Genomic DNA, 18975 nt, shown 5'->3' with positions numbered 1-18975 from the left:
GACGTCGTAATCAGCTGATTGTTACAGGTCAACTTTTAAGTTCATCTGAAACATACCTTTTGAAACTACTGTGTAGATGTAATCCAAAACGCAGGGCCTTCAACCATCGCATATTATATACTGTATATATTATACTTATTATACAAAATAATGAGTGTTTGGAACATACTGAGCATTCAAATCATAAGCAGAGAAGAAGGTCATGCTGCAGATCTGGTTTGTGATTTTCAGATACCTTTTTTTCTGCTCTCAAAACTCCAGGCAGACAGGCTGTCAAAAAATACCTTACTAAGTGTTTAATTACCATCTTTCAAGTCTACAGAAGGCGGGTTTTTGATATGAAGAAGATTTTGGATGGAGTGTCATTTCATATACAGCCAGTAAACAGCGCACATGCTTCAGTACTTTCCTTAGGTTTAGCAGCCCAGATGGTCTGTGATCCCTCATCCATAACTGACACCAAAAATGAAAATATGCAAGTGAATGCACACTGATTCCTGTGTCCAGTCGCAGCTTCAAATTATGATTTAAGATGCTTTTACTTTTTGACATGAAAGTCTGTAGCTCATGTAAAATCTATCCATCCATTTTCTATACCTCAGGTCAGGTTCGCGGGATGTAAAATCTACAGATTACATATCTGCAAATGAAAAACCAATAAAGTCAGGTTAACTTTAAGAACAACAGTCACATATAAGATTAAAGATTACATCATTAATTTGTTCACATTTTGCTGGAAATGCATTTTATTCCTACTAGGCTGTTAGATTTGCTGCTCAAAATGTGACTCAAAGCAGTGCGATGGACACAGCAGGACCACGTCTTTTTGACAGATTGGTGATCTGTCGGGTGAGAGGTTGGCTCCGGCCCAGTGAGCACTTCTGGCTGGAAGGAGGCTCGCTTTTGATGAATACATAATGTGCCTGAGCAGAACAGACAAACTCACCCTCATGGTTGGTGTGACGCTCCCGGGGCGGGACTTGCTGTCACGAAGCCTGAGGGTACTGTTGTCCCCGGAAACAGGAGGGTGGAGCTGCAGCTGATGCCTCTCTTCCTGGAGGGAAGGAGGATGAGGATGAGGACTTTCATTGGCCTTATTCGCAGTTGGTGTAGTTGCTGCTGTGTTAGCGTCATGTCCGGAGGATGTGCTTGTTTTCTAAGCTGCCTCGTGTCACGCAGATGGTTGACACAGAACTCTGGCAGAGGACACTTTGAAAAACGTAATTGTCTCCTACTCATACAGCACGACTTCAGATGATTAACGAATATTTGATTTGGTATCAGTGGTTACAGTCATTATGTTTCATGACACTTTTACCTGAGTCCAAGAACTTACCAAAGTCTGCCTGTCAGGTCATTTTGCACCACTGTTACAGCTGATTACTGTTATATATATTCAGCAGCTTTTCCTTTTCATTTGAGTCCGAGAAGCTTGTTTAGCAGGGTTCGATATGTTATCAGTATCTTATCTCATATCTTATGTTCTCATGTCTGGAGCTCTTGACCTCATCTGAGATACAGTTGAGACACAGACAGAGAACACAGAGGACAGAGAGGAGTTCATCCACAGGAGGAAATCAAACTGGGTCACTGCAGTTACATGGCATGCGTCCTAACCACAAGACGACAAGGACACCATTAGCTCCACATGCATTAGAAGTCTCAGAAGTGCTCAGATTAATGAAAAGTTTCCCTGGCGGCGATTGAGCGAGCTTAGATCTGCTAATGAGAAGGAGACATGGTCGAAGGCTGCACAATAAAGAAGCAAGCGGACCTTGAGTGGAAATGGTTTCACGCACAATGAACTGTCAAGCTCAAATATCATGACTGTTGGGCTTGTGAAGACATCTTTAGAGTCACTGAGCCAGACACATTTGAACAAAACATTTGTTAAATATCATTAAGATTATTACCAGAGACAGGAAATGTAACACTTAATGTACTGCTGCCATTGTTCTACAGTGCATACAAGCTGCTGTTCTCTGCCTGTGCACAGCATCATGAACAGAGACTGAATGACTGAGTCTGATATTATTTCATTATTCCCTTTTGTTGACAAAATTTAGTTAGTTAGTTAGTTCAATCCAGCTTCCTGTTATTTCTGACTACCTCAGGCTGTCTGTGGTGATTTGGTCCGACTGAAAATGACACAAACACCAACTTTCATCATTTCATTTCATCAAAAACAGCTGGGCAGTTTTTAGCGAGCATAATTCAAACAGGAGTATATTTGGGATCAGCTCAAAATAAACAACAATGGCGTGGCTCACTGATGACAGGGGTTGAAGCTATCGCAGACTTCACAGACAATGGAGGGGATCAATTCCCTGTTGGTCTTTGGTCTTTTTTGAGATTTGTTATGAAACATCACCAGACTTATCCTTAAAGCGAGCAATTCCTACATTGATCAAAGGAGTGAACATGTTATTATTAGAGTCTGTAGAGTGTGTGTCTGTGTTTGTGTGTGTGTGTGTGTGTGTGTGTGCTCTCACCACTAATCGTTTAATGAGCTGGTCTCTCTCACTCAGCCTCTCCTGAAGTCTCCCCAGCTGCTGGTCATCACATCGAGGTTCCCTCCTCCTGCACCGCTCCTCCCGCTCACGCAGCCTGCAGTTAAAACATGTCCACAAACACACTCGTTTCCTCTCACACCTGTCCCGTGCATTCATTTTAAACGACTGTATTCCCGTCCGTGTACTCACTCGTTCTCCAAGGCCACTATGCGAGCCTGCAGGTGCGTCTGGGCGCTGCTGTATTCAGAGACCAGACTCTGCATCTCCTTCTTGTGCTCCCTCCTGATCTCCTCCACCTCCTCTCTCCTCCTCTCCTCCTCCTCCTCCTGCTCCTTCTTCTTCTTCTTCTCGCACACCTCCTCCTCTTTTACGTCCTCCTCTTTCCTCTCCTCCCAGTGCTTTTGCGACTCCTCCAGTTTCTCCATCTCCACCCTCAGCTTCTCCACTTCCTCCTTCAGACGTTGTGCTTCTTCTTCCAGCTGGGCGTCTCTCTTCCTCTGCAAATCTACATTTTCCTCTGCTTTCTCTTCAGCTTTAGGATGCTTTTGCACTGACCTGGGAAAGGACAGTCCATACAACAAAAATACAAAGGAAATAATGGATCTGGCCTGTGTAATACAATATAATGATTATTACATTGTGGAGCCTGAGAATGGAAATATCACTGCTAATTTAGCCTGCTTATTACTTTATCATTTCTGCATACTCTCACTTTTTAGCACCTTTTCTCAGATTAATAGCTTTTTTTTACATATTATTTCTTAAAGTACAAAATAATATGCACTAAAAAATATAAATCACACAATTTACATACAAACCCCCTGTTAGGGAGAAAATCTCTGTACTGCAGTGTTGAAGAAATGACGCTGGACTTGGATGTGTTATGCTTAACTTGAGCGCTCAAGGAGAATCAGGAGGCATCAGTACAGCGTGCTGCGTGTGATGTCACCCAATTCTGACCTGAGAAACCTATACTTATATAACCTATACAAATTAGAGAATGCTCAAGATAGTTTCACCCACTTTTGGCAAAACCCAAAATAGACGATAAGGCAGGGACTGAGCATCTACTTCATGGGTGAAACAGCCAAAATAGGACAGTGTTACGCACAGAGTCAAGACTCGCCTAGTGAGCATCCAATCATCTGCCACTGTCAAGGCCTTGGTATCAGCCGGCTCCCCAACTATCTCCGGGGGAGACGCCTGGGTGTCTGTCATTGAGATTTTAGAACAACGGCGATGACCAAGGTCATCCCCTAACCTAAAGGGAGAATGAGAGAGAAGTAAAAGAATTCCCTTACACCCCCCACCCTATACCTACAACTCGTAATCATCACCCACATAAATGTCCTTCGTTGTCAACAAAAATACAATCCATCATATGCAATGGACACACATTTAAAATAAAAGAACAACAATCAACAAACAATCCATGCAAAGACTGAGACAGGGAACATAAAATACATGACCGCCAGCAGGGTTTGGTCCATGTCGAGAGCGTGCTAATAGGACAACGATTCAAATGCTGTTATTCTCAGCATCTCTTGAACTGACAACACCCCACAAGGCCCTAACTTCTATTGAGTATTTCTGCTCTGATTAAGACCGATCCATTGCCTAAAACACATAACCTAGGGCTGAACTGTCCTGGCAGTCTTACAGAGGGCAAAATATATCGTGGATCAAAAATTGCCTGACTTTGTCACAGAGCCAGAAAACAGGAATTCAGTGACATCCTCAGTTGACGTGCCTACTGACCCCTGTCTAAGCAATCTGGAGGGAGTCCAGTAGAAATGATGCAACAATCTTAGACTGGATGTGATGTATCTTTGCATCCCTTGGCATTGTTTTAATGTTCTCACATATCCTATCCTGATCATCCAAAGCCAGGTTCAGATCCCTTCAGCATGCCTTCTTTAGAGAGGCATGGTAGACAGATGCCTCCTGAACTTTCCCATGACTCATTAATACTTTACCTAGTAACTCCACAGCTTTGGGAACTGATGTACGAGATCCAAAGAGAAATCTATCACCACTGCAAATCACGATAGATCAAAAATACAAGGAAGGGATGGGGCTCATGCAATATATTTTTGTCAAATACTGCAGTGAACCTGCAAACTAATATTAACCTAGATTTGTAAAACTTCTTAGACATATTTTAACCCTGGACAATGGATGCAAATCTTTGGTCAAGAAATGAACATATAGTAAGCATTCTAAGCACATATGTACTGCATGTTTCAATCTGTGCAGTGGAACTCAAAAACTGAACCTTAGGAACAATAAGAAAAACACATTTTTGAATTTAACTTATCATATAGAATGTAGGTCGAAACTGATAGTCTGGCTATGCACCAAGGTTAAAAATACAGCACTAATTACTAACCTATTACATCACATTTACCGAAGTTACACACCGGGCCCCACAATAATGTTGGTGTGAGCTTTAGAGTTTCTGGTAGGTTTATTTTATGATAAACTAAGCTAAATGAAAATGATAGTGGTATCAGTCTTCACAAAAAGGGTATTTCCCAAGATGTCAAGCTGTTCCTTTGCTGCTGGCATACAGTTTGGTAGTTGGTCATTATTTTTTGTACTGACACCAAGGATATTAGAGCTGAAACTGTAAGTCAATTAACTGATTGATAAATTAACAAAAAATAAAAAAGTGCCAACAAATTTGATGATTATCTTTTCATTTCAGACAACTTTCATTTTTTTTTGCCAAAGATTCACCATTTCCAGCTTCTGAAATGTGATAAATTTATGTTTTTCTTTGTCCTTTTTGCACTGCTGAAGCGTTTAGTTTGAGTACTGATTATGTTCACTTTGTCCCAGGTAAACAAGCTGTTTTTTTCATTTAGATGAATTTTTTGACGTTTAATTTTTTTTATCAGCAGACTGACAAAAAAAACTAATGGTTAGCTGTAGCCGCGAAGGATATCATTCATGCTCCTTACTTTTCCTTTAATTGCTTTTTCAGAGCTGCGTTTTCTCTCTGGAGCTCCAGGATGGCACAGCGGCTCTCATCCAGCTGTCGCTCAAACACCTGATACTGGTTCTGCTGCTTCAGATCCTTCACACACACACACACACACACACACACACACACACACACACACACACACACACACTATCAGTGTCTGCATTCATACTAAGAATTCAGAATTCAGTTTTGAAAATGGTTTGTGCAGCTGTACACACTAACATACACAGTAACATGCTGACTTAATCTCAGAGCCACCAAGGATTTTATTAACATGGCGGTTATGAAATGTGTGTCTTTGTGTGTGTGTGTGCATTTGTACAGCAAAGAGATTATACAGTATACTGTAAGTGTAAGACAGTCCATAACAGACAAAGAAACTGAGAGGTATATGTTTTTCTCTTTGTGCACACTTATCCCATTGGGACTAGTGCATGTATGTGTGTGTGTTAGTTACCTGTTGTAGAGCCATCATCTGTGTGTGTGCCTGTAGTTGAGCCTGTAGGTCTTCTATCTGTTGCATGTGTCTCTGGGTCATCTGTCTGCTCCACTCTGTGTGCTGCTGGGTCAACTCCGCCCGCTGCTTATCTGATATCACACACACAGAAAACAAAATCAATTTGGCCCACTGATACAGGTACCCTTCTGCTGTTGCCATGGTGAAATGTATCCATGGCAATAGCAACTTCAGTGTTGAATTTATAATCTCACTGTGTATATGGCTGTGTGTGTGTGTGTGTGTGTTTGTTTGTTACACAGACCATGCTGCTGTCTGCATGTGCTTATGCTAATTCTCATGGCTGAATGTGTTTATGTGCACGTGTGTGAGTGTGTGTGATACCCAGCTCCAGGTGGTGTATTGTCTGCAGTCTGTTTCTCTCAGACAGCACGTCTTCTTTTGCCTGTCTCTCTAACGCCTGCAGAGCCATGGCGTGACTGTGTCTGTCTGCAGTTGAAGACTGGGTCTGGGGCTCCTGCAACACATACACACACCCAAGCCACACAAGTCTGCCTTTACGCTACAGATTCACTGTGCTTAACTGTATGTGTGACACGGATAAATGCACGTAACTACAGCATCATCATCAGAGCTGCTTAATTATTCATCATTATGAAAGAAAATGAGAGTCCATATGATTTTTGAAAATACCTGCAGCAGCTCTCTCAGTTTCCTGTTTATCTCCTTGGTTTCTTGAACCTCTGTCCTCAGCCGCTCAATCTCGGGGTTGCCATGGTTGTCGTCTCCTGGGCCCGCCTTCTTTTTGTCTACCTGCATTGGCAAGAAAAGCAATCCTGAGATAATGAATTTGCGGCAAGCACTGAATTAAACAGAGATGTCGTTTTTGCTTAAGCATTTGCAGACTCAGACAGCTTTCCTAAAATAAATAAATAAAACACAGACTGCATCGTGCACTCCAAACAGCCTTATGGAACTAATTAAAAGAGTACTCCAGCGATTTAGTATTGCACTTGTTTGGGATGCAAGCGAGGACAAAATATCAGCTCTTTTAGTCTCCAGTATGGCTCAAGCTTCAAGAACACTGGGTACCGCCTGCTGAACACCCACACCTTTCAAACCCCACGGTTCAGTTTGTATTGCAGGCCTCGTGTAGCCTCCAAGTCAAAGCTGAGGCACCCAGATGACAACACCAGGGTTATTTTCTTAGCCTTGTCAAATGAAATGTGACACACTAAAAGTCCTTTGTGCGGCAGCTGAAGGTTGTTGTTTTGAGACTCACTGCCGATGTTTTTTGATAAACATTTAATTCTTCAAGTTATTTCTAAGCAAAAATGCCACATATTTGACAGAATTTGCTAGTTTTCTCTATCAAATATGACAGTAAACTGGATATATTTCAGTTTTGGACTGCTGGAGGCAGACAAGACAAGCATTTCAAAACCATCTTGGTGCATCTTGCAATGAATATATTTCACTATTCAGGGAAGTTGATTTATTGAGAGAATCAAACAATGATGAAATCAACCATTAGCTGCAGTCTACAACTAACCAACAAAAGTAGCTTCATCACAGCAATCTAGACAGAGACTTATTCTGATTGTCAGACGCCTGCGGTGAGAGCAGTGAGAACAAGGATCACAGGCTGCAGGTTTGTGAAGGACACTGACCTTTGACTGCGCCGCGCTCACTTCCCCCTGCAGCTCAGATATCTGCGCCTGCAGCTCCTGCTCTCTGTTCTGCCATCTCTGTTCGCTCTCAGCAACGGCAGCATTCATCTCTATCCTGAACTCTGCTCTGAGACGATCCTCACACTCTGCCCTGAAGGCATGCAGCAGAACAAGGAGTGAGGCAGAGCTAACCTACATGCAGAGTTACTATTTATTTCCTCTCTGTGTTACCATGCCGTCTTGTCTCTCTGCACTTCTTGCTTACTAAAAGCGGACTAATATTTGAAGTTTAAGGTTTGTTACATAAATATCCGTGTTAAGGTGTCAAGAAGTCCCTGGTATTATTGCTCATCTGTTCAACAGTAACAATGTCATGTCTTGTAAACTCTTATTTTAGAGCAATTAAACACACTGTAAAAAGAAAGCAATTAGCTGTTTTTTCGTTGTGTGTATATAGTAATCATAATCAGTATATAATGAAACTGCTAAATATACAGAATCTCTATATGAGACAGGACACCCTAATTGTTTTTTGGGGGTTTTTTTTGAACAACCACTTCAGCTAACATTTATTTGGATAGTAGTATTGATTTAATTTTGATATACTGCCACTGTTTAATGTTTCACTTTGTTTCACATTGCTGCATCTAATTTCATGATGTTTTTTGTTCTGCTGAAGCACATCACATGTCGATAAAGCTCATTAAAGCTTGAGCTAAGACGACATGAAGGGAGGAAAGAAATGCTGCGGCTCAAATCATCTTTGATCTTCTGTAGCAATCTTTTAATGGTGGGAGGGGGGCAAGCAAGAGCTGAGATTCCGTAAAGTAAACCTAAGCCGTTCTGTCAGGTTGGTGTTTATTCCGCTACCTGATCCGGTCTTCAGTTTGCCTCTGGCCCTGATCTAGAAGGCTCCTCTCCGTGTTCAGTCGGCTCTGTTCCAGGACTTTCTCCTCCAGCCGGTGTTTGTCGGATCTCAGGGAAGCGATCTCTCTCTGCTGCCTGTCCCGCTGCCTCTCCGCCTCCTCCTGTGACCGAGCGAGTCGACTCCGCGTCTGGTGAAGTTCTTCCTCCAGACGAGAACACTGTGGTCCAAATGAGGATGCAGCTTCAGGACCCGCCTTCTCTTTCTCATCTTGCTGTTGGATCACTGACTCCAGTCTACAGATCTGAGGGAACAGAAACACGTTCAAATGTTATGACTGAAATTAGAAATATATTATTTAAAAAAAGAAAAGTAATAAATACACACTCCACTAGTGCAATTTGACCTCTGACCTCATTGGTAGCATCTCTGAGTTTTGTCCTCAGCTCCTCTCTCTCGTTCTCCAGCCCGTTGCATAGCTCCTCGCTTCTTCTTCTCTCTTCTTCCAAATGCGCACACACCTTACAAGAAAGATTCATTAAAGACGGATCTTCTTTTTAGCACTTTAACCCAACCATACTATCATCTCTTCATTATTAAGGCTGATTAATAATTAGTTATGAATGAAGTGCACATCATAAGAAGGCTCAAAGGGCAGGCAATTATGTGATTAAAATCTCTTTATATTTCTGCATTTACTCTCAGCTGAAATATTCATTGGACATGCTCTTTTAGATCAGTGGTTCACAACCTGGGGGAGAGGACCCATCGAGGGGGTCGTGAAATGATTAAGAGGACAGCAGATCGGACAAGAAACACTTGCGTTGCATACTGCACACAAGTGACATTTGCTTTTTTTATTAGAAATTATTGCATAATTTCAGCTCCTTAGTCCTCTTAAACCATATAAATTAAACGGCATAAAAATCACTTATTGGTTGACCTGCTTTTAAGTCTGTGGCATATGCAGATGCTTACAAGGGGTCAAACTGAACTGCAAATTATTTTCAAAATTCAGATATAAGTGCACATTATGAAAAAAAAGCATGTCCTCTTTTACTACAGAGTAAATATGAAAAATATGAAATGCATGCCAGGCTTTTGCATGTGAACGCATCATCCCAGTACTCTGGTTTCAGAGCCAAACTAGTTACTGCTGACCTCTTGGTTGGTCTTCTTCTCAGAGCTCAGAGCTTCTTGAAGGCTGTGAAGTTCAGCTGCATGCCTCCTCATCACCTCCTCTATTGCCTTCCGCACCTGCTCCTTCAACCGTTTCCTGTCCTCCTCGGCCTTCTCCACCAATCTCCTCTTCTCGTCCTCCAACTTCTGCTGCACATTGGCTCTCTCCGCCTCGACCTGCTCAATGCTCTTGTCCAGCTGAGAACGGACACGAACCCTCTCGACCTCCAGTTCCTTCCGTAGCCGGTCGACCTCCTCCTCCTTTTCTCTCCTCAGACGTTCTTTGGTCTCCTCCGTTTCTTTCTGCAGTGCTTCTTTCTCCTCCTCTCTTTCTCTGCGCAGTCGGTTTCTGTCCTTCTCGAACTGATCCTTTTCTTGTTCTCTCTCCCTCTGTAGGGTTTCTCTCTCTTTCTCTATCTCCTTCTGCAGTTTGTCCCTCTCATCATCTGCGTGTTTTTGGATGCGACGCAGCTCCTCTGTCTGGGCTCTCACCATCTCTGAACGCAGACTGGACAAAGCCTCAGCATGCTGTCAACACACACGACATGCACTCAGTGGCCACTTTATCAAGGTCTCCTGTACAACTGAATGCAATAGCTTAGCTATAAGTTCTACCATTATGAAATTTATGAGATTTTGGTGACACTCAAAAGTGCTGTAAATTCACTGATATGTTTTAGCATTCAGACAGCTTTGCAACTATAAAAGCTTCCATTCTTATGGGAGGGCTTTCGACAAGATTGAGTGTTTCTGTGGGAATGTTTGCCCATTCAAGAAGCAGAGCATTTGTGAGGTCAGGCACTGATGTTGGATGAAAAGGCCTGGCTCACAATGTCCATTCAAGTTCATCCCAAAGGTGTCTTTATAGACCTTACTTTGTGTGTTTGGGCACAGTCATGCTGGAAAAGAAAAGGGCCTTCACCAAACTGTTGCGACAAAGTTGGAAGCATAGCATTGTCCAAAATGTCTTGGTATGCTGAAGCATTAACATTTCCCCTCACTGGAAGTAAGGGGCCGAGTCGAACCCCTGAAAAACCGTCCCATAAAGAGGTTTGTCTGGATACTTTTGTCTATATGGTGTATATATGAATTATCAAAAACACTGAACATAGGCAGAACAGTTGTATTGGATTAGACTCTACAGGTGTACCTAAGTGAACTTTTAAAGTGAACACTGTCTGTAAGATTTAATATATCTGCACATGTAACTGCACTCTCTTTGTGTGTGTGTGTGTGTGTGTGTGTGCGTGCATGTTTACCTGACGTATCTGCCGGGCATGGTCACTGTTTCGCCCGCTGCTCTGTAGCTCCAGCTCTCTGTTCTTACTCTGTAGACGGCTCACCTGGCTCCTCAGATCCTCCACCTCAGCACACACACACACCTCACAGCCTCCACGGTTCAGCAGCTCCGCTGATACAAACAGGAAGCGCATATCACATAAACACAGAAGTGAACAGGAGCACACACGTCAACACACACACAAAGGAACACAAGCATGTATTGATTAATTACGTGAAACAGAAGCAGATTAAACTTACAGCAGACTGATACAGAACGGGGAAACGCCTCAAACAAAAATCATTCTCATGCAATAAATAAAACTCAGGGCGTTTTCGCTGACTGTGTATGATGACACTTTGATGAAGCTGTTTGCCTTTGTGGAGGATGAATAATGTGCGTTTGTTGCATTCTCTGTATATTTTATAATGGCGTGAGCTGAAAGCTTAATTAACGCTGAGTCAGAATGAATAATGGAAACGCGCCGAGCTCAGCTGATTTTCACTGATGTGAGCGTTCCAGACAGGTGAGAAGACAGGTGGACAGGCAGACTGAACGACTACCTGCTCTGCTCTGCAGCTCGTCCTCCTGCAGCAGCAGCCTTTCCTTGGCGACCGTGAGCTCCTCCTCTGCCCGTTTAGCCACGCCCTCTGCCTCAGACACACGCCTCCGATCCAGCTCCAGCTCCTCCTCCAGGTCCTGGAGGGGAGGCACAAAGGAGTTTTGGTGCAAGGGCAAGTAAGAGTATTGTGGGTTGACACAGAGCACAGGGGAATAGAAAAGCCGAGAGCAAATTTGACACAGATAAGGAGGAAGGAGAGAGAGAAAACAAGCCAGAGAGATGAGGAGGGATGAAATGTGGTGAGTCAGGGAGCTATCTCGCCCAGCTGTGAGTCTTTAATGGTCTGTTCTGAGGGCTTATGTCAGCTCTGTGCCAGCTCTCGTAGGGTTTCTTAATGCTCATCCACAAGGTGGTAATGGTGGTGGTGCAGCGAATCTATCCTGCTCAAACTACTCATTAGCAGATAGCTGGCAGTGGGAATAGCACTCAGGGAGGGCAGCCTGTGATTAGACAAGCCAGACCCCCCCCCCCCCCCCCCCCCCGTTCTCTTGCTCTCCTTCTCCCTGTGCTTCCATCTCACTCCCTCCCTGCCTATCAACACCATCATTACCTTGGTGCATCAGAGACAGGATGCTGCAACGTTTCAATTTCCTTTCACCTCCCATTTTCACGGCAATGGATTTCAGTATTAGTATGAATGGAGGGGTTACGGGTGAGTGTGTGTGTTTACCTGGATTCGCTCTTGCAGTTTCATTGTGTTCCTCTTGCTCTCAGCCAATCTCTCCAGGTGACTTTCCACTTCTGCTTCAGCCCTCTTCACTCTTTCTCGCAGAGCGCTGTGCATTCCTTTCTTCTCCTCTTCTTCCCTCTCCTCCCATCTCTGCTGCTCCTCCCTCCACTCTGTCTCCATCCTCTTCCTCATTTCCTCTTTCTCCTCCTTTAGATCATTCATCTTCTGCTCCCATTTCTCCCTTTCCTCTTTCACAGCACGCCTCCTCTCCTCCTCTTCCCGATCCCTCTCCTCCTTCAGTGCCTTTACCTCCTCTAAGAGCATTTTTACTTTTCCCAGGTCCTCCCGTCCCTCTGTTTCTCCCTCCACCTCCTCCTCTTTCTTTCTGTCCTCATCTGCTTTCTGTAGCTCCTCACATTTGGCATCCAGATTCTGGATCTGCATCCCGGCCTTCTCCAGTTCTTTGCTCAACCGCAAGCTCTCCTCCTGGGCATCACTGATCTGGGCCTTGGCCTCCTGGAGCTCTTCCTCTGCAGCCTGCAGCCTCTCCTCAAACTCTTTTCTCAGCTCTGCCTCGGTTTCCCGCTCCCTCTCCTCCGCCTGGATGCGAAAGTACTCAAAGTCTGCCTGCACCTGGAGGCACAGAAGTCAATATGTCATACAGTGCACTTGCATAGAGGGTCACTGACCACTGAGTGTACAACCATTGTAATGGGAATGAAAACATTTTTCCCTCAGAAATGCACAAACACTTTACTTTACTTTTTTGTGCTGAAAAATTATTCAGCGTGTCACACAACCAGCCAGGGCTCATGGATGCTTTATTTTGTAAGTCTGTAATCTCTTAATAACTTTGGAGGGACTTGCCTTAAAGGATCTATGTATTTAGGTAATTACAGGGAAAATATGAATTTCCTTGCATGAGAAACTCCGTGTAATCCCAAGCAGATATTCCTTCATTATTCATTCAGAAGCCTCGCTCTCCATATATGTTGAATTGTATGCTTGTCTGTTGACAAATTTCACATTTTTGGATGTCCACTTGCTCAATACTAAATAAAATACACAGAAGTTGCACATAATTAATTAGCTGGAAGTATACCAATTAAACACTGTCTTTATTGGACCTTTAGTTAGTGCCAAATTACATTGTTCTTTACATGATTACTGTGAAACTTCCTGGAAATGTTTCGAAACTTATGTGCAAGTACAACTCATGACATAAGTATAACACATTTACGAATATATTGCTTTCTTTATCTGGACCTCTCTGAGTGAATTAATGTGCCTGTGACCGCTTGCTTCAGAATAAGACAAATCTAATGGCTGAATGCAGTTATATTATGTGAGAATGTAATATTATAATGTCTATTAATCCAGGCAAAAGGGTCATTAAACTGTTGATGGGAACTGTGTTTGGGTTTTGTTGATAAATGATTTTAAATCTCCTATTAACAAACAATACTTTCTGAGCATTAAGTCCAAACTACACTCTTCTCCAGTCTAGTTCTATAGTTATTGCATTTTCATAACATTTTCATCAGTAGCACTATGGCACCAGTCTGCTCCGTTGCTTCTGACGTGTTCTTCATACTGACAACGTGTCATCAATCGTCCATCATCTCATGCTAGCTGTCAATTGCACTGCGCTTATATAAACCAGACAGATGTGGTGATACATTTCAAAATAAAAGTTGCAAGTCCATATACCTGTTTTATCCCTTTAGTTGTTAAGATACATTCTTTTTCCAAGAAGCTCACAAGAAAGTCTGCCGGTATTAATGATTTATGTTGATGCTTCATTGCGGTGCAGAGCATGTAAATTAGGCATGAAGTCGGTAAAGTAACAAGCTATCTGAACGAGGCTGACTGTTGTAGGTCACGAGGGGCGGATTTGATTTGCTGCCCCCACTGGGAGTTTACACATTAAGTCACTGCAGTACAATGTGCCCTTGAATTCAGTCAGTTTATCTCGTGATCAGGAGGGCAAGAGTGCAAGACCACACACACACACACACACACACACACACACACATACACACACCTGGGCTCCGACTCTGTGCTGCTCATCCAGAGACTCCTGCAGCTCGAGGAGGCGTGTCCTCAGTGCTGACCCCTCCCCTTCATGACATGTCTCCATCAGGATGCGGTGTAGCTCCTCATGGTGGGCGTGGCTCAAAGCCTGCAGGGCCGCCTCCTGCTCCTCATTCTTCATGTTCAGAGAATAAATCACCTGGAGGGTGGCAACAACAGGACAGATTTAACGACTGTACACATTTCAGCCCTGAAGATGCGAATTTTGTAGAAATTTGTTGAGAAATATTTGGTTTTTTCTGCATCTTTATTCATCATCTCTTTAAAAAAACTGGTCATCATACCACTCAGCTCAGGGCTATACCACGTAATAACATTTTTGATGCCTATTAATCACTCCTGTTCATCATTGTGTTTTGTATTCTTGAAAAGTTGTGTATCGAGTTTTTTCCTTAAGGTCAAACTAATTGAGGAAAAAGTGCTTTCATGTACGCTTTCCCTTATTTTTGGAATGAACTACAGAAAAACTGAAAGCAGAAATAGACAGCTTAAGCTGACACTGAAAGATTTCATTGCAGCCTGAGTAATAGATGTTTCCCATTTGATAGGAAAAGATTTAAACTGGCTTTAAGCCTCCACATTTGATTTGTAAGCACGTATTGAGGATAAAACTTTTCTTAGCTGTGGACTATGTTTTGATTTTATCCACCATTTCAGTTTTGTTCACCATACAGCAGGAAAACACCACCACGGGTCCACAACCACACACATTATGGGGCCAAGATTTGGGCTGGCACCTTTATGATAACAAATATTAAACTGACACTGAAACACAACAAGGCCCAAATACAAATAATACAGGTGAAACAGCAACACTGACAAACTGCATGTATTTACTGCAGACAAAGTCCTGTGTGTTAATACAATCCAAGCATTGCAGCTTCATGCAGTGATTGTCCTGCCTGCCAGCATGCAGTCTCCCACCCCCACTTCCCAATATAGACTGTGACTAACACCTGAAATATGGCCTGTTTCGCCCCACTATTCACTTTACCCTCTATGCAATGTCTACAGTGTCATCATCTGCTCTTTCTGACCCTGATGTCTCACTTATCCACTTGCAGAGGCGTGTGTGTGTGTGTGTTTGCGTGTGCATGAATGTGCATGTGTGTGCAGGGGACACATAGGCTCATATTTTACCCAGACGCCTCTCCGTCTGCGGCACACAGCTGGCACAGCACTGCCGGACATTCCCTCTGTGTCTGTGTGTGTGTGTGCATGTCACCACCTCTTTCTTGCACACACACACTTACATGTTCTCGACATCGTCCATTAATCTATGATGTGTTTCTTATAATTTAGGTTTGGATGTTGATGACGGATCTTAATCGCAAACCCACCTCCCTCCTTCTTGTCAGTCAAACACTTGGACAGTATGTGATGCCAGCTATTCAGTCACGTCATGGTGCATGAACTCTGGCTCCCGAACTATAACTCGTGACTCAGAGGAATGAAAGGGACTCCGAATCGAGGACAGGCTCTGAGGGGAGATTGTGTGCTTGCTGTTCTTGGCTGTCCTCAATAGCCAATTTCAAAGTGAGAGCAAGGGACGGGGGAAACGAGGAAGATATAGCAGAAATGACAAAAATTTAGCAAAGGTTCTCCTAAAACTTGTTTATACCTAACCCGGTGGTTCCCAAACCTGGAGGTGAGACATCAGTCGGGCACTGATGTTGGGCAATAAGGTCTGACTTATAGGCCCTGCTCCCATTTATCACACGGGTGCTGGATGGGGCTGAGCTTGGGGTCCTGAACAGGCCAGTGTGCTACACCAGACTCTGAAAAACATTTCTTTATGGACCTGATTTTGTGCAAGAGGGCAGTGGCATTGTGAAGGATGAGAGGTCCTTCCCCGAACTGCTGTGCCTCAAGCTGGAAACACATTGTTGTTTAATATATAATTTCGGGCTGTAGAATCAAGTGTCAAGCATAAAAACATGTGGTGTAAACCTGGGGGATCACTTGATTACCTACATGACAGAAATTAAAACATTCTCCATAAAATACTTACTTTAAAACTTGAAAAATAAATGTTAGTTTTACCCTTTCTGGTCTCTGAAAATCACTTATATTACATAATCTGAAAAGATAAAATGATCACTTCAAAGTCCTGACAAATAGTCTCAGTTAGTCATTGCTTCATTTTAAGGAATCACGAACCACCTGATCTAAACATGTCATTATTTTTGGGTTTTCAATTCACTGCAGATGAAAAGTTAAAAGCAAAGTGTGTGACATTTGAGAGAATCACTAACACATTCTTACTCTTACAAAACTGAAATGATAAGCTCTTGTTCAACAGCCTTATTCGGTTTGGTTGTGATAAGTACATTACGGAGGCTAATGTTAGTCTAAGTTAGCAAACCTTCAGTAGCTTTTGGTGACATGAATGAGTGAGTTCACTGACTTTATGACTCTTCTGTTGCACTAAATTCAAACATTCGCCGTTATAACTCCTAAAGAATTAACACAAGAATAACTGGTTAGAAAAATCAACTGATTCCCCATCTGAGCGCTACTTCTAGTTGTAAAAGAAAAATTTTGCACATGCCCAGTTCAGACTGTGACACAGAAATAAAATTCACCCTTCATTCCATATGACACCTTATTACACTAAAATTTTTATAAGGTGTCACACTTTAATTCGTCTTTCTGGGTGTAAATTCTGAAGAGGTTTGGCATGGCAGCTTGGTCAGAGTGGCGAGAGCCTCCTGCTACTGTAAATCCTGTCTCTAGATCCCCATATTGATCCTGCCAGTCGATAATGTTATTCATGTAGCCTCAGAAGCCGGTGCCTGTGCTTATTGACAATAACTTCATAGTCAGCAAAGCATGAAATTAATATTCTGTCTACAGTGTAAAGGAGAGCTGAGATGGGGCTGTTGAAACAGGAGTGAGCTGTAGAGTGAATGGTTGGTGCACAGAGGAGAGGTTAGGCAAAGAGACAAGCCAGCGTGCACGCATTTTCTCTTACATCACCCCCCCCCCCCCCCACCCACACACACACACACAATCATGCACATACCTCTACACATATCAAAGTGGGTACTGGGTGTACTGGATTACAAATCAGGGAACACTGTGACAGTGAATGCTAGATAAGTACAGGAAATCACATAGACAGAATTAGAACTGCCAATCAAAAAAGTGTGGGCGTGTGTGTGTGTGTGTGTGTGTGTGCGCGCGCGCGCGCGCGTGCACACACAGAGTTCAATATGCTGCCGTGGATCTTTGGGTCACATAAAGAGACTACTCTCCTCTCTGTATTCATGTGGAAGCGTGCGTGTCTGTTCACGCGCAAGCTTATGTGAACATTCACAACAGCTGGCCTGGTCAGCTTTCTTCCCATTGGCTTGTTCTGCCATGTAAACACACTCCGATGTGCTACTGGTTTATATTAAGCAACACCCATTCAACCAGGACAGACCACTCTCACTGACAGGAGTGTGTGTGTGTGTGGGGGGGGGGGGGGGGGGGGGGTGGGGGGGGGGGGCTGTGGTGGTGTAATTGAAGCTTAAGTATGTATGTATGTGTGAGCGGGGGAGTGAGGGCCAGCGTGAGGAGGCGTGTTTAGTATAAGTGCATGACTATGTGTGGCGTGAGTGTGTGCATGTGTGGCAGCCTCTGTGCACAGAGCAGGGGTTATTAAATATATAAGGTTACCACAGCTGACCCATTTCCTGTTTCCTCTCCACTCCACACCCCGCATCAAAACACTCAAATAAACCATGTGTCGCATGCCCAGCATCCCAAAGCTCAGAAAATATGCTTATGCCAAATATCAGATTTGATGATTCTTACATTTCATCAGCCCTCCCGGTTTCAGATTTATTTACTGCGGTCATCAAACATCTAAAGCAGGCTGACAGGGCTTGCATAAAGTTTCGAGAGAGAAACAAGTCCAGACTCCTTCTTCTTTAGGATGGAAGGAGCGGAGGGGCATGAGAGGTAGAGGGACTACGCTGGCAAATTTCCCTAACAAGCACCGACACAAGTGCTGACCCCTCATCTGTGTCATCTCTGTTTGTGGTGTGTCTGTGTGTATGAAGAAGAAGCTTTCTGAACAGCACACAAATACAACTATCACATGTATTGGATTGCACAAATGTGTTCCTACACACACGCGCGCGCGTGCACCTAGAGGCTACACAGAGGTGAACCCATAGAGGAAGAGAGGAACTGCACAGTCATCAGTAATTGTCATAGCTCAACAAGCCATGGGTCGTGCCCTGCCTCTGTAAGCACTATGTGCACCAGAGAGAGGGAGAATCCCCCACACAGCAACCCTTACTGTATGAAAAGCCACGGCAGATACAGATACTGCTGCTGCACCTGTCAAGCATCCCTGCCCGCACACTCGTAAGTGTGCATGGACATGGAGGGAGATGCACTGCATGATATTTTGGTGCTACTAAAGAAAAAATGTAATCTTTGCCAAAATGTTACTGATTACTCCTTTAATGCATTTTAATTCATCAATTTCCTGATTACAGCTTCTTCAGTGGGGGGTTTTTTTTCTTGCTTTTCTCTGTTTCGTATTATTGCTAACTGACACCTTTCTGATCTCCTAGTCAGACAAAGAAATGTCATTTCTGGCCTCTTGCAATATTTGCACTTCTTTTTATTTATTTATTTCT

The 18975-nt window shown here is 43.4% G+C and overlaps 1 protein-coding gene across 4 annotated transcripts in view; it reads right to left on the bottom strand.

The window, feature by feature from the left end:
• Window positions 1-18975, bottom strand: part of fam184b (family with sequence similarity 184 member B) — a 28670-nt gene that overhangs the window by 2075 nt on the left and 7620 nt on the right. For 2 of the 4 annotated variants that reach the window (XM_046413867.1, XM_046413841.1), the window contains exons 2-17: window positions 14289-14477; window positions 12245-12877; window positions 11516-11651; window positions 10933-11084; window positions 9656-10201; window positions 8908-9015; window positions 8500-8798; window positions 7630-7780; window positions 6653-6772; window positions 6344-6476; window positions 5960-6090; window positions 5477-5592; window positions 3625-3774; window positions 2703-3068; window positions 2493-2607; window positions 947-1054 (exon numbers count right to left, since the gene is read on the bottom strand). In XM_046413867.1, the coding sequence (XP_046269823.1) occupies window positions 947-1054; window positions 2493-2607; window positions 2703-3068; window positions 3625-3774; window positions 5477-5592; window positions 5960-6090; window positions 6344-6476; window positions 6653-6772; window positions 7630-7780; window positions 8500-8798; window positions 8908-9015; window positions 9656-10201; window positions 10933-11084; window positions 11516-11651; window positions 12245-12877; window positions 14289-14459 (3435 nt within the window). In that variant the 5' untranslated portion in view covers window positions 14460-14477. The remainder of the gene's footprint in view (window positions 1-946; window positions 1055-2492; window positions 2608-2702; window positions 3069-3624; window positions 3775-5476; window positions 5593-5959; window positions 6091-6343; window positions 6477-6652; window positions 6773-7629; window positions 7781-8499; window positions 8799-8907; window positions 9016-9655; window positions 10202-10932; window positions 11085-11515; window positions 11652-12244; window positions 12878-14288; window positions 14478-18975) is intronic. The other 2 variants (XM_046413850.1, XM_046413858.1) reach the window with 2 other exon arrangements.

The sequence above is a fragment of the Scatophagus argus genome, chromosome 2 (assembly GCF_020382885.2).
Source record: "Scatophagus argus isolate fScaArg1 chromosome 2, fScaArg1.pri, whole genome shotgun sequence".
In the NCBI taxonomy this organism is placed as follows: domain Eukaryota; kingdom Metazoa; phylum Chordata; class Actinopteri; family Scatophagidae; genus Scatophagus; species Scatophagus argus.
The sequence above is the reverse complement of the archived record's forward strand: the minus strand, read 5'-3'. Positions and strand labels throughout refer to the sequence as shown.